Source organism: Sinocyclocheilus anshuiensis, unplaced genomic scaffold (genome assembly GCF_001515605.1).
Source record: "Sinocyclocheilus anshuiensis isolate Anshui unplaced genomic scaffold, SAMN03320099.WGS_v1.1 scaffold2168, whole genome shotgun sequence".
NCBI classification, from domain to species: Eukaryota; Metazoa; Chordata; class Actinopteri; order Cypriniformes; family Cyprinidae; genus Sinocyclocheilus; species Sinocyclocheilus anshuiensis.
The window spans coordinates 1115271-1128963 of record NW_015546037.1 but is presented as its reverse complement, the minus strand read 5'-3'; the positions used below and the strand labels follow the sequence as shown (position 1 = coordinate 1128963).

Sequence of the window (13693 nt, the reverse complement as noted above, 5' to 3'; positions counted from 1 at the left end):
AAAACTGGTATGGGGAAAAAAAAAGCAGAACAGTTGGTGGGGGGACCACAAAAGCAGAGATCGTCTTAGGGTTTGATCAAGGACAAATAAATGAGTAGCTCTGGATTGTCTCAAGATTTAAAGAGATGTTTACCTTTAACTGTGGAGAGTTGCAAACGTATTAATTTGTTGAGGTTGCAATGCATAACTTTATTCAACAAGGTAAAATTGTGTATGGCATATTTAAAATGTTGGACGGAGTTTCGATGCCCTCTAGCGGCCCATCACTGGTTTGCCTTGCTAAATGTGATGCCTGATTCAGTCAGGGAAGACACGGAACGCCACGTTTATAGCTCGCGTTAAAAGTAATGTTCAGGTGTTTCCTGTGGTGCCCGGGAGGTGACATGTTCGGTTCACTTAAGTTTTATTTTGAATTAAAGGCACAATCTTTGGTGTTTCCATGATTTCTACAAAACAAAACCGGAAATCGAAGGGTTATGACGTCATTTGCAGGCGACACAATGACACTATAGACACGGCCCGTGTTACTAGTTAAAATTGCTTATTTCTCTGGATTTAAACAATCTTCGAAACATTTGGGATAATGTAAGTGCACAAGTCAGCGAAATACACTGTTCGAGTGGTTTTTGATATTTTAATTAAAAAATTGTACATATTGTGCCTTTAAGAAATTATTATATTATTTATTATAGAAATTATTACATTATTATATTAACCGTAGGCCTTGACTACCGGACTGTATTACGTGCGATTAGTCAGCATGAAGTTTATCATGAATAAATGTTACATAAAGTGCATAATATAAAATAGGTCTACAAGAAAACATTTTTATCCATCCTACAGTCTTGTAAGTCCATTAACTGATCGTCTTTTCCCCATAATATTTGTATATTATTATTATTATTATTATTATTATTAGCCTATTATTATTGGTTATATTTTTATACCCGTATATATAAATTTTTCCCCTTCATTTCGATCTCTTTACTTAATGTTCTGAATATTTTTGTAAATATTAGGCTACTGTAAATGCTCGACGTGCCAGTAAAGCTTTGATTACGCTGACTGGGATTTTTTTCTGGAATGCAGTTTATATTTAACATAGATTTCATTTTATTTCGGCTAATTAATAGACCATAATTATAAATACTATAGTGTTTAGTTGAGGAATTAATCATTCACGTAGTTTCATTTGTAAATGAAAACACAACGCACTCATTTATCACACATGGGCATAAATGCAATCATAAAGTCAAAACTTTATTCGCATAATTGTCAGGCGTTTATTTGCAAAATATATGGTAGGCTAGCAAATGCTAGCATAATTATATAAAACGTTAACTAGGTAAAGCGATAAACAAATTGAAAAGGGGAAATAAGCATATAACAATAAATGTAAAAATATAGCCCTAATAAGTTAATGTAATAATAATAATATACAAATATTAAATAAAATGTTTAATGTTAATAAAAATGTTTTATCCATTTTTGATAATCCCGGGTTGCTATGGTCACGCAAGTTTGTTTACGCATTAAACTCGTGGCCACGAGAAAAATGTTGTTCTCTCAACATAGCATCTCGTGGCCACAACATATCACGTTCCCACAAGTTATTATGTCGTGGCCACGACAAAACTAAGTGAACTGACCATGTCACCTCCCAGGCACCATACGATAACACTGCAACCGGAGTTTTTGAAAATCTTCACCCTGGCAGGCGTTTTCAAAAATGTTCGGTTTCAGTGACCCGGTGCTGCGGTTTTAAAAATAACCGCATTCATGTGGACAGGGCCTTAGGCCATGTCCACCAAGTACACACCTACACGGATATTTTTAAAAATGGAGTGACCCGGTGCTGCGTTTGCGTGTGGACGAACGGCCAAACCGCATAGAAAAAGCTGCGGTTTTAAAAATAACCGCATTCATGTGGACAGCTCAAGACTTCTCTCTATTCCTTAGTAAAAGTTTGTCTCAGCAGCTTTGTGAATAGGTTTGAAGAGAAAACTCTTAGCTAAAAATAAAAATAGCTGATTGAGCATCTGTGGGATGTCCTGGACCAACCACTTCAATCCATGACGGCTCAACCTCACAACTCAGGGACAGGAAGGATCTACTGCTAATGTCTTAGTGCCAGATACAACAGGACACCTTCAGGGGTCTAGTCTGTCACTCGGCGGGTCATGCTGTTTGGGCTGCACTAGGAGGACCAAAACCATATTAGACTGGAGGCCATAATGTTTTGGTTCATCAGTGTATTCATTCTCTACGCATAATACACCTATTTGGAATAACAGCTCTATCATATGTAGGATTAAATCACTATTTTTAGAGATTGGATGGATGATTTTTTTATTTATATATTGTTATTTGGGGAGTTTTGCAGAAGGTATAATCATTGTATAAACATTAAACAATCTGACAAAGTTCATAAATGTATTCCAAAGTCTGTTCTAATGGTCAGCAGAAATTCAGTGCCTCATATGACTGTTGTTCCTCATTTGCCATTGTTAACCACAAATGGGACGCTTGACTGATTGCACAGATACTTTTGGAAGAGAGCTGAACTGGATGAAGACATCACTGAATCATCAATGAGCTGACTTTAGCTGGAAAATGACTCTCTTTTGGATTTTGTTATTCTCCTCTTGCATTATTGAAGCTATTTTCCTGTCGACACTAGAGCTGCTTTGACACAATCAATATTGTATAAAGCACTATATAAATAAAAGTGACTTGACTTAACTTGACTTGATTTTTCAGGTGAATTTCAATGATACACAATTTTTACAATTTGACAAATGATACTTTTCCAAGACAATGCAGCAAGAATGGGGTGTCTTTTATTTTTTTATTATTATTTGTTTTGTTGTTGAGAAAATGAGAACTGTGTAGTTAACAATATAGGCTCTAACCTTTGGTGATTTTTTTATTATTATTTGTTTTGTTGTTGAGAAAATGAGAACTGTAGTTAACAATATAAGCTCTAACCTTTGGTGTAATAATAGAAGATGGCTGTATTGGGGTTGTATTAAGGGGTTGTTAGGGTTAATTTTACAGTGCAAGACAAGTACCTGAAATGTAAAGCACTGTTAAATGTGTTTCTTATCATTTAATATAAGAACAGACTTTTTGGCTCCTGACAAAACTAGTTTACAAACACAAATATCATCATAAAATAATAATGGCTAACCATTAGGTTCGCAGGCCAAAGACCAGCAAATCTATTTTCTCAAGGAGAAATAAAAAAACCTCAAAAACTATCAACAAATGGGGAGTTTGAGCATGAGTATAAATATAGTCTAATTAACATCTATGTGTATAGCCTTTGTATGTATATGTATATTTGTTTATTTTTATTTGTGTTACCCCATGAGATGGGCTCCCCCTGGATCCCGTTTAGAGGAAGAATATGTGCCCTGCCATATCTTCATTTAAATATGCTTCAGTCAGACTTTTATTTTGAAATGAACTAAAGCGGAATGGAGCGTCACCCGGAAATAGTCAGAACATGCTTTACACTGATGGTTTTAATGCAATTTGTGTCGCTATAAACCGTTTAATTACGGGAATTTGGATGGATGAATTTCCCTTTACAGAGATTTAAATGAATTTGGTGGCTTCGTAAGTAGACGTAAACTGTTTTTGCCATGTTTTTCTTTTGAAAATAAAAGCTGTTGCAGTTCATTTATATTTTCAGTGGATTTAACGTCCAATATTAATTGTATATTAATCACTTAATCTTTAAATTGATGCCACTTTATTACTTTTCTCAAAGTATTTGGCATCGGAGAGGTATTTGCAGAGACCTCCTGTCTTCACAACAGTCAATCATTGGCGTTAATTTGATATAATAAAAGTATAATGTTGTATTATTATGACTTATGTTGTATTATTATTATGTGTTGATAATACACATGTCATGTTTTTAACCCCATTCAGGTGCTCTTCTAAAAACCAAAATGGGTAAAAAGAAGGGGAAAGACATTAGTCCTCGAGCAGAAAGCAGCACTGAGACAGCAGGTACATGTATGACAGCTGCCCAGAACAATGAACTGCTGACAGTGATTTTAATCATGAAACCTCACACATGATTCTCCTGCTGCTTTGTAAGGGGTTTCCTGCACTCACATCCGTAAAGGAACAGAGCACAACTTACTGAAGAAAGCCGGTCTGAATGAGCAATGGAGCTCGTGTCAAGACTGTGAGCCGGACAAACCTGGTGAACAGCAGATCTTAGAGAATGAACCTGACAGAGAAAGTCCAGCTGTGTGGATGTGCCTGAAATGCGGCCACAGAGTAAGTGATCAGGGCTTAGTAACAGGACTTAGTAAGCCTAAGTTGAATGTAGAACCATTGTCACCAATGGAGCTACGATCAACTTAGGCTTATGCTTTTGGGAAATGCAGCCCAGGTGATTTATGACATGTTGCTATTGGCCAGTTGCACATAAACAATGTTGTGATCCTCATCAGGGCTGCGGGAGATTGGAGAATCAGCATGCGATCAAGCACTACGAGACGCCTCGATCTGAGCCACACTGTTTAGTGCTCAGTCTGGACGTGTGGAGCGTCTGGTAAGTGACACGCATCCACCTCCTCACTGAAATGTGGCAGGGTTTGTGTGTTCAGACCTCTTACCTTCTGCTCCGATGTGCTGCAGGTGTTACATCTGTGATGATGAAGTTCAGTTTTCCAGCACTGGGCAGCTGGCGCAGCTGATCACAAACATTAGAAAACAAGTGCTGTCGGATCCTGGCAAGAGGAGTTCCAACAGAAGTAGGTGTTTTAGAGGTTTTAGAGCCATTTGCACTTATATAATTGCAGTAGTAGTTGACCAATAAGTGTTTTTTAATGTATTTGTTTGAAAGAAGACCGAATAGCCACTCTCAAAATTGACCAGTGCATGAAATAGTAACATGTTTTTGCCTGTAGTGTCTTTCCTCAAAAAAAAACAAAAACATAAATTTGCAAACATACTCTGCAGAAAGTAAGACGGAAGAGAGTTCAGTGACGAATCCTGCAGAGCAAACGCTGGAGAACGAGAACAAGGAGAAGCAGAAGAGCAGCTCAAAACATGATGACAGTCCCAAAAGACAGAAAGCAGCAGCCGCAGGAAGCTCTAGTGTCGTGAGCGTCAGGGGTCTCAGTAATCTGGGCAACACGTGTTTCTTCAATGCAGTCATGCAGGTACAGATTCAGAGTTCGAGACGCTTCACATGAGAAACAAATATGCATGCAAGCTCTGCAAACCCCGATGTTCTCGCCTTTCTCTCAGAATTTATCGCAGACGCAGTTTTTGCGAGAACTGCTGAACCAGATCACAGATGAGAAGAGCTGCTTCACCATCACACCTGCAGTGTCTCCTGAGCTGGTACTGATGCTGAGCCGCATTATGTTCTTTTCTGGTTCTTTTTATGCATGAAGCTTCATCTAACAGGATGTTTTCACATCATGTTTTCAGGAACCTCTTCAGATCCAGCTGGAAAGGCCCGGGTTGCTCACACTGGCTATGTGTCAGTTTCTGAATGAAATCCAGGAGACCAAGAAAGGTGTCGTGACCCCTAAAGAACTCTTCACACAAGTGTGTAAAAAGTAAGTAGCTACACAGTGTAGTCACCTCATAATAAGAGAAAAGTTCTGTTTTACTGATGTATTTAACACCTGCATGTCCTAAAATGTTTCTATTTCATATATTTGGTCTCTTGGTCGCTGGAATCCTGAAGAAAAAAAAAACTCTACTAATTTTTCACAATATTAATGGTTTTTAAGTATTTTTGATCAAATACATGCAGCCTTGGTGACCATGAGTCTTATTATGAACTATTTTTCACAGAGCTCCACGCTTTAAAGGCTTTCAGCAGCAGGACAGTCAGGAGCTTCTGCGGTACCTTCTGGACGGCATTAGAGCAGAAGAAGTGAAAGTATGAACCTCTAACAGGACGTGAACACAAACCAGATGAAATGCTTGTTTTCTTTTGTCACTTGAAACCACTTTAAAAAATGTATGAGACATTTTGGTTTAACTAAATCCTTCTTTTACTCTGTGTTCATGTCCTGTAATTTTTAGAGAGTAAATTCTGGAATTCTGGAGGCTTTGAAAAACTCTGGCAAAAGCATTGAGGCTGAGCAGATGAAAAAGGTTATTAAAGGTACAAGCCATTATCAGATTATCAAAATGGCAATAATATATTTTAGAGCATGAATAAACCCAAAACTTTTATATATATATATATATGTATGTATGTGACCCTGGAGCACAAAACCAGTCTTAAGTCGCTGGGGTATATTTGTAGCAGTAGCCAAAAAAACATTGTATGGGTCAAAGTTATCAATTTTTCTTTTATGCCAAAAATCATTAGGATATTAAGTAAAGATCATGTTCCATGAAGATATTTTGTAAGTTTCCTACCGTAAATATATCAAAACTTAATTTTTGATTAGTAATATGCATTGCTAAGAACTTCATTTGGACAACTTTAAAGGCGATTTTCTCAGTATTTTGATTTTTTTTTTTTTTGCATCCTCAGATTCCAGATTTTCAAATAGTTGTATATCGGCCAAATGTTGTCCTATCATAACAAACCATACATCAATGGAAAGCTTATTTATTCAGCTTTCAGATTATGTATAAATCTCAATTTCGAGATATTGACCCTTATGACTGGTTTTGTGGTCTAAGGTCACATATATATATATATAACTTAATTATACAGGAGTAACATTAAATTAATAACTCATTTTCACCAGAGTACGAGAGAAACGGTGTACCCAAGAACTTTGTGGACCGAGTGTTTGGTGGAGAGATGAGCAGCACAGTGATGTGTAAAGAGTGCAAAACTGTGTCTCTGGTGACAGAGATGTTTCTGGATCTTTCTCTTCCTGTAGCTGATGAGGTAAGAATCATGTAGCTGCTTTATCCCTCATGTGAATATTCTGGGGAAGTGATCTGATTTGAGTGTTTCCTCCAGGCCTACAGGAAGAAGAATCAGAAGAAAGTCACGCAGTATCGCAGCAGCGTCAGTGATGATGGAGACCGAGAAAACACAGCATCTCTGGCCAATGGGAATGAAGACATGCCTACAGGAACAGGAAGCAAGTACCAGCAGAAGAAAGCAAAGAAACAGGCCAAGAAACAAGCCAAGGTGAAGACACACACATAGACACACTAGTTCAGATGGTCAGTAAAGTGGGAATTATGTCTTTGTAATTGTGTTATAATTAGTGGTACTCATGTGTATATATATTATATATCAACCAGGCTGTATAATTGCCAAAATGTGTACATTTAGTGTTAATGTCATTGGAATTTAACAAGACGTTTTAGCTCCACCTGTTCTGTTTATTTTGTGAATTTTGCGTATGTAAAAATTAATGTTAATGTTAATTAAATTTAATTGAATATATATATATATATATATATATATATATAGCTATATAGCATTTATTTGAGCCAGAATTAAATTGCAATAAATGTTGCCATTTATTAGTAATTTCTTTGGCATTGGACATTTTAGCACCAACTGTTCATCATTTATTTTGTGAATTTTGGGTAAATATTATGTAAAATAAATGTCCATTAAATTTCATTGAAACCTATTATGTATATATTGCCTTGATATGAGCCAGAATTAAATTGCCAAAAAAAAAACTATTTTTTTTTTATTTATTTTAGCCATTTATTAGTAATTGCTTTGGTCGATTAGTGCAAAATTGCACATTTTAGCCTCCACTGTTCTTAATTTTTTTTGTGAATTGAGTAAATATGTAAAGTATATACTATAAAGTAGTATCCAGACCATGTGTGATACAGATGTATTTTTTTTTTTACTTTTGTGTCCATAGACTCAGAGACGTCAGCAGAAACTGGGCAGTAAAGTCACTTTGGATGCTCTGACCAATCAGAGCACGGATAGCAGCACTGATCCACGGGATGCCTCCAATCAGAGTCTATCAGTAAATGGCAGCGCTGATGAAGAAGCAGGCGAAAACAGCCAGGAGAATTTGAGCCCTGAGAAACCTCCTGCTCTCTCACAAAATGAGGATGAAGATGACGAGGAATCGGAGCAAGAACATGCTGCTTCTGTCAACAACTGCTTTAACGCCTTATCTGAAGACCAGGCCTCTGAAGATGTGTCTGTAGAGGGAGAAAAAGCACAAGATGTGAATGCAATTGAGGAAGATGATGGTGCTGACCAGCTTTGTGCTGAAGAGGATCGGTTAACAGAAGAACTGAATATTCTGTCACTAAAAACAGAAAGTGAGATGGAGAGTGGAGATGAGGCCTCAGACGATGCGAAGGAATACACAGTAGTGAATCAGGACCCTGAGCTGGCCTTTCAATCACTGGCCAGCAGGACGGCGCCAGAGAAGCAGGAGTGTTCGGTGGAGTCCTGTCTGTATCAGTTCACTGAGGTGGAACATCTCACAGAGAACAACAGACTGATGTGTGTCACCTGCACAAAACGCCAGTCTGGACATAAAGCCGCAGACGGTACTGTGCTCAACTTTTACCATATCAACAGCTGTTTTAGCTCACTCTTGTCTCCATTTTAAACAGCCCAATCTAGGGTTCACAAACATTTTGTCAGCTGAACCACTTAGACATAAAATATTTACTTGAAAACCCCCCGGGATTTTGAGTTACTTAGTATTTCTCCAATTTAATAATACTGGTATTGTTAATGATATTGGCTGATAGTTGCATGACATGCAAGTGAACATAAGATATTACTTTGTTTTTTTACTGTTTTCTCTCCTTTTATTCTACAGTGGGTCTGCATGACTTGGCCAAAAATTATACATTGTGATTATTTTGTCATGTTATGATTTCTACATATATCCACTGCTGAGACATCCAGACAAAAAGAACAAAGACTCTATTACTAATGGAAATATTAACTTTTAATGGGTTTTTGGTTTAATCTCTAGAAAAACCAACACTACAAGTTACAATACAAATATTTATTCTTCCACTTCAAATTAATTAGTCAACTTTTATGCAAATTTTAATATTTAGCAGTATAAATGTTTCAGCTATTTTTTTAAATCTTATTTGCAATCATTAAATACATTAAAGTATATTAAATATTTATATTTATAATTTATAATAATGTAATAATATATTAAAATAGCCTTCGGTATTGTCTGGAGCACATTATTGCATGGGGCTTTATTCAAGCCGGACCACTTTCATATTTTAAATTGACCAAAAATCATTGTACACCCTTTACCCATATTTGCTGCTGTGCAGTTTTTTTGGATCTCCTGAAATGACCTGTTTTTTAGTAATTGAACGCAACACGGTCAAAGTCGTGGGAAGTCGTGGCCTAATGTCCTAGTATGGGTCACCATACTTGGCCACATGTCACTTTCACTTCACTTCACACTTCAGAAGCCTCCATAGGTGCGGGAAGTGGGGGTGCTGAGGGTGCTGCAGCACCCCCTGTTTTTTTCTGTGGGCAACTGTTTAACTGTTGGGAATAAAAAAAAAAAGTGCAAATAGCCCGCATTGTTGGCAGAAGCTATTTATACTAACTCCACTCACCAACGTGTGATGGGGCTAGTCAACATTACTAAAGACGGACATCAATCGTTAGATTCAGTGGCGTAGATGGTAAAGCGTGTCATACTCCTTTTGACGCGATCGACCCGGGTTCGAATCTGCCTTTTCGCGAACTTTCTTTTTCTCCCTTTTCAAATTTCAAATCACATCAGAAAAGCATTTCTTTTTAATAAAAATGAAGGAAATAATCAAAAAGTTGAAAATAAAGTATTGGGTAGGGTTAGGGTAGGTGTAGAGGGCTTTTGTCCCAATAAGGTGGCATCCATTTAATAATCTGAATTAAAATTTACACTCTAAGTTATTATTGCATACTGTTTTATAATGTATTACAATGCCGAGGTGCAGATAATTGCCACTATTTGCAATAAGTAATTAGCAGAATATCCTGCTATTTTAACATAGTATAAATAAAATCTATAGCGATTTTCACTTAGTGTAAATAGCATATCACTAAAAAATACTGCTATTTTCACTTAGTGTAAATAGACTCTATCGCACCCGCAGTACAGCGTACTGCACCCCCAACCTAAAACATCTTCCCACGCCCCTGGAAACCTCATTATAAACCTCAGTTGTGAAAACAGAGCTTCTAAACGGATTTTTTTGTTGTTGTTGTCAGGTAAGAAAGCTGTTTACAGAGATGCTCTGAAGCAGATGTTGATCTCTGATCCTCCAGCAGTGCTCACGCTCCACCTGAAGAGATTCCAGCAGGTAAAACACCTTGTTCCTCCTCTGTCAGATCTCTTAACACCATACACTTATTTTGTCATTTCTTTGCCTGTAGGTTGGATACAGTGTTTGTAAGGTGAACAGACATGTGCAGTTCCCTCAGATCCTGGATCTCACTCCATTCTGCTCATTAAACTGCAAGGTGAGCAAATGATCATTGGTTTTCACATCACGTATCCATCCTTACATCACTCCTTGGGTTCTGGGTTCAGTAAACTCACTCAAAACTGGTTCAGCAGTGCCTCAAACCCTGTTACCCAGATGTGTGTTTGTGTTTTTAGGGAGTGAAGGAGGGCGAGATGCGAGTGCTGTATATTCTTTATGGTATAGTGGAACACAGTGGCACCATGCGGTCTGGACATTATACAGCCTACGTCAAATCACGACCCTCTACGCGCAATTATGTAGAAAATGGACTGGATGCTGGTTGTGAGTATCTGTGCTGTTGAGTTGGAGGTTTCGATGACCTTTATAGATTTATGTGAACATGCATTAATATTGGAGGCCGGAAAATCAGTTTGTGTGTGCTTAATGCAAATTGCATTTAGTTGGAAATAAAGTGACATTTAGATTATTATCTATTTCTAACCATCATCTGGTAGCAGGTCATGCTGAGGCCAGTAAAGGATCATGGTTTCACATCAGCGACAGCAGCGTCCATCCGGTTCCAGAGGCCAAAGTGCAGAGTTCCCAAGCCTACCTCCTGTTCTACGAGAAGATCTCATAACTCGCATGAGGAATAATCTTCAAAACAAAGGGCTGCTTGTGCTTTATTCCACTCTGCTGCTGCTGGGAAATCCTGTTAAAACACACTGCAAATGAATTGAAAACTTGAATCAAAGTCGTTTACATGAGCTTCATCTTTAATTTTTTCTCTGTTATCAGCTGTTGTTCAGGGGAAAGTTTTAATTCATCCAAACAAGATGCAGAACTTACTTGGGATCATTTTTTAAAATTGAGTTAATCATTTTCAGTGGTGATTCAAAAGCGATGAAATATTTTTTCTTACCTCTAGATCAGGATGGAACGGTTTGATAAGGCTTTGGTGTGGTTGTTTGCCTCATACAGCGTTTCTCAAGTATCTGCTGCCAAGACAGATAGTCATCTTGCATGAATCTCATGAAGAAAAGTCCTATTCCACCCCAACATTAAAGGTATATATAATTAATTCTCATTGTTATAAAGAAGTCTTATTTTTATTTATGTTTAGTAAATGATCATGGACACATTTTTAAATGGTATCAGTGTTAAAACTGTATTTAAAAATGCCACAATCTAAATAAATAATGGTCTTAGGAATAGGCATTTTTATATGCGAAATAGTCAAACTATTTTCGTTTAATTTTGGGGTGAAATATGACCAACATTATTTTACAGAGATTCATCCTTTTATCTCTAAAATGTAAAACTAAACTGAAATATATATTGGTACAATTTTATATTGCAATAAATACCTTACTGTCCTCAGTATAATGGCAAATGTTTTGTTTTCTAACATTCTAAGAAGGCTTAAGATACAAATAAATAAAACTGACAATTTTCACTTCTCAAAAGCGTCTGTGCGTCTCTTGTCAAAACTATACTCTGTGTTGTACAAGGAAACAATATTTTTGGGCGGCACTATTTACTGCGCATTAATAATAGCTATGTATGATACAATTTTACTTCCTCAAGGGGGCGCTCGACGGCTCAACAATCAGTACCCCATGTAGCTGCGCTCAAATATTAAGACGTTTTACGTTCCTTAGAAGAAACTTGTGTGCTAAAAACTTTAAACTTTCAATCTGATAAATTATTTTTATGTACATCAATATCTGGCGCATCAATCGCTGTAAAATTATAGACTAAAATCCCGTGTCCTTTCATCACAAACGACTGTGATTTTATTTTGTTAAAGCTTTTGTTTTGTATTATTTGTTTATAGTTATATTACATGTATAAATGGTGCTTTGCATGTAATGTCAGCACTTTGTACGTAATGTTGATATTTTATGTACTTTTATCTTTGGTACCTTGGCATTAATAATAATTTAAAAAAACGACTGTGATTAAATGAGAAAAGTAACAAACCCCACGTGACCTGGCCGTTCTCTCAGCAGTAGTATGAACAAACATTTACACCAGAATAATTTTGAGAAACGTTGAAAGCTACTAAACACACACACACACACACACACACACACACACACACACAGTGAAGAGTTAAAATTAAACTTTTAATTTCGCATACCTGACCAATCAGATCAGAACTTCCGGGCCACTTCGCCCCGCTTCCTTAATGTTTCCATCAAAGCATTTTTCCCGCTCTAGTTTCGTTTTCTTTCGCTATGGCGGGAGTTTAGAACGGAGCACGAGAGGGAACGGTCTCCACGGTAACCATCTAAGCCGGAAGTGCTGGGCTCACTGTAAGCAACAACAACAGATGTTCAAAACAAATGAAATCTACTCTGCATTCAGTTAATACAAACAAACAGTTTATTTAACGCCTCAGCGTGTGACGGAAATGCAAATGTTTTGTTAATGAGATTCACCGACGTCAAGTACTGTACCAGTGAGTTTTTGTCCGATGCACTGATTTAAATTTCCATGTTAATACCATTATATTTTTTGCAGAGCTTTTACCTGACCAAAAACATTTAAATGTCATTAAATTACGATTTAGCTATAATTAAGGTTAAACAATACGTTGTTTTGTCTCTGTCTTTCTGTTTGTCTTGTCTATCTACCTATCTGTCTGTCTATCTATATCTGTCTGTCTGTCTGTCTGTCTCTCTCAGTAATGTCCAGGTCAGTGATCTGTCCCCTGAGTGTAGGGGCCACGGCTCCGGAGTCTCTCTCCATCTTACAGCGGCGTCTTCAGACAGCGGAGCAGCAGACAGAGGAGTTAGTGAGGAGTCTGGGCTCTTTGGGAGCGTCTGCAGATCAGCTGCTCGTGAACTCTTCAGATGGGAGCTCCTCTAAGCGTCCCATCAGTCCTGTGAACATCCACCGGGCCCTGAGTGCCACAGGAGAGGGTTTGCTGTGGAGACAGTGTGAAACGCTGGTCGCACGAGTGTGCAGATTAGAAAGTGTTTTGCACGCTCTGAAACTCACCACCTTCCGTCTGGAGACGGACAGACAGCTCAATCCATCCAACATGGGTCAGTTTTCAGTGGTGCATGTGAATCTAAATGTGAATTATGCATCACAGCAGTATGGATATTTGAGATTTGCAATACATTACATTTAACAGTGTCATTAAATTATTAGTGTTTTTAAAATTGACTTTAGAAGAGCATTAGATGACAATAGAAGAGTCCAAATGTAAAAACAGGGTAAATGAGCATGCACAATAAAATATCCAATAAAAAAAAAAAATAATTATAAATATATAAATATATATATATATATATATATATATAGA

The 13693-nt window shown here is 37.3% G+C and overlaps 2 protein-coding genes across 3 annotated transcripts in view; both read left to right on the top strand.

Annotated features, from left to right (window-relative positions):
• The first annotated feature begins 3480 nt into the window (after window positions 1-3480).
• On the top strand, window positions 3481-11538 carry LOC107698871 (ubiquitin carboxyl-terminal hydrolase 16-like). 2 transcript variants are annotated; one of them, XM_016500008.1, is made up of 17 exons: window positions 3481-3621; window positions 3940-4020; window positions 4112-4296; window positions 4473-4573; window positions 4660-4775; window positions 4984-5186; window positions 5275-5370; window positions 5461-5591; window positions 5833-5920; window positions 6067-6148; window positions 6747-6892; window positions 6968-7141; window positions 7842-8490; window positions 10181-10272; window positions 10346-10432; window positions 10572-10719; window positions 10896-11538. In XM_016500008.1, the coding sequence occupies exons 2-17, from the start codon at window positions 3960-3962 to the stop codon at window positions 11015-11017; spliced, it is 2481 nt and encodes an 826-aa protein (XP_016355494.1). In that variant the 5' UTR covers window positions 3481-3621; window positions 3940-3959; the 3' UTR covers window positions 11018-11538. The 2 variants fall into 2 exon arrangements, with proteins under 2 accessions (XP_016355494.1, XP_016355493.1); XM_016500007.1 differs by having other exon boundaries at window positions 10893-11538.
• Window positions 11539-12565: 1027 nt separating this feature from the next.
• LOC107698855 (coiled-coil domain-containing protein 150-like) overlaps window positions 12566-13693 on the top strand; it is a 14218-nt gene continuing 13090 nt past the window's right edge. Inside the window, exons 1-2 of the mRNA XM_016499984.1 lie at window positions 12566-12695; window positions 13068-13430. Of these exons, the coding sequence (XP_016355470.1) occupies window positions 12569-12695; window positions 13068-13430 (490 nt within the window). The 5' untranslated portion in view covers window positions 12566-12568. The remainder of the gene's footprint in view (window positions 12696-13067; window positions 13431-13693) is intronic.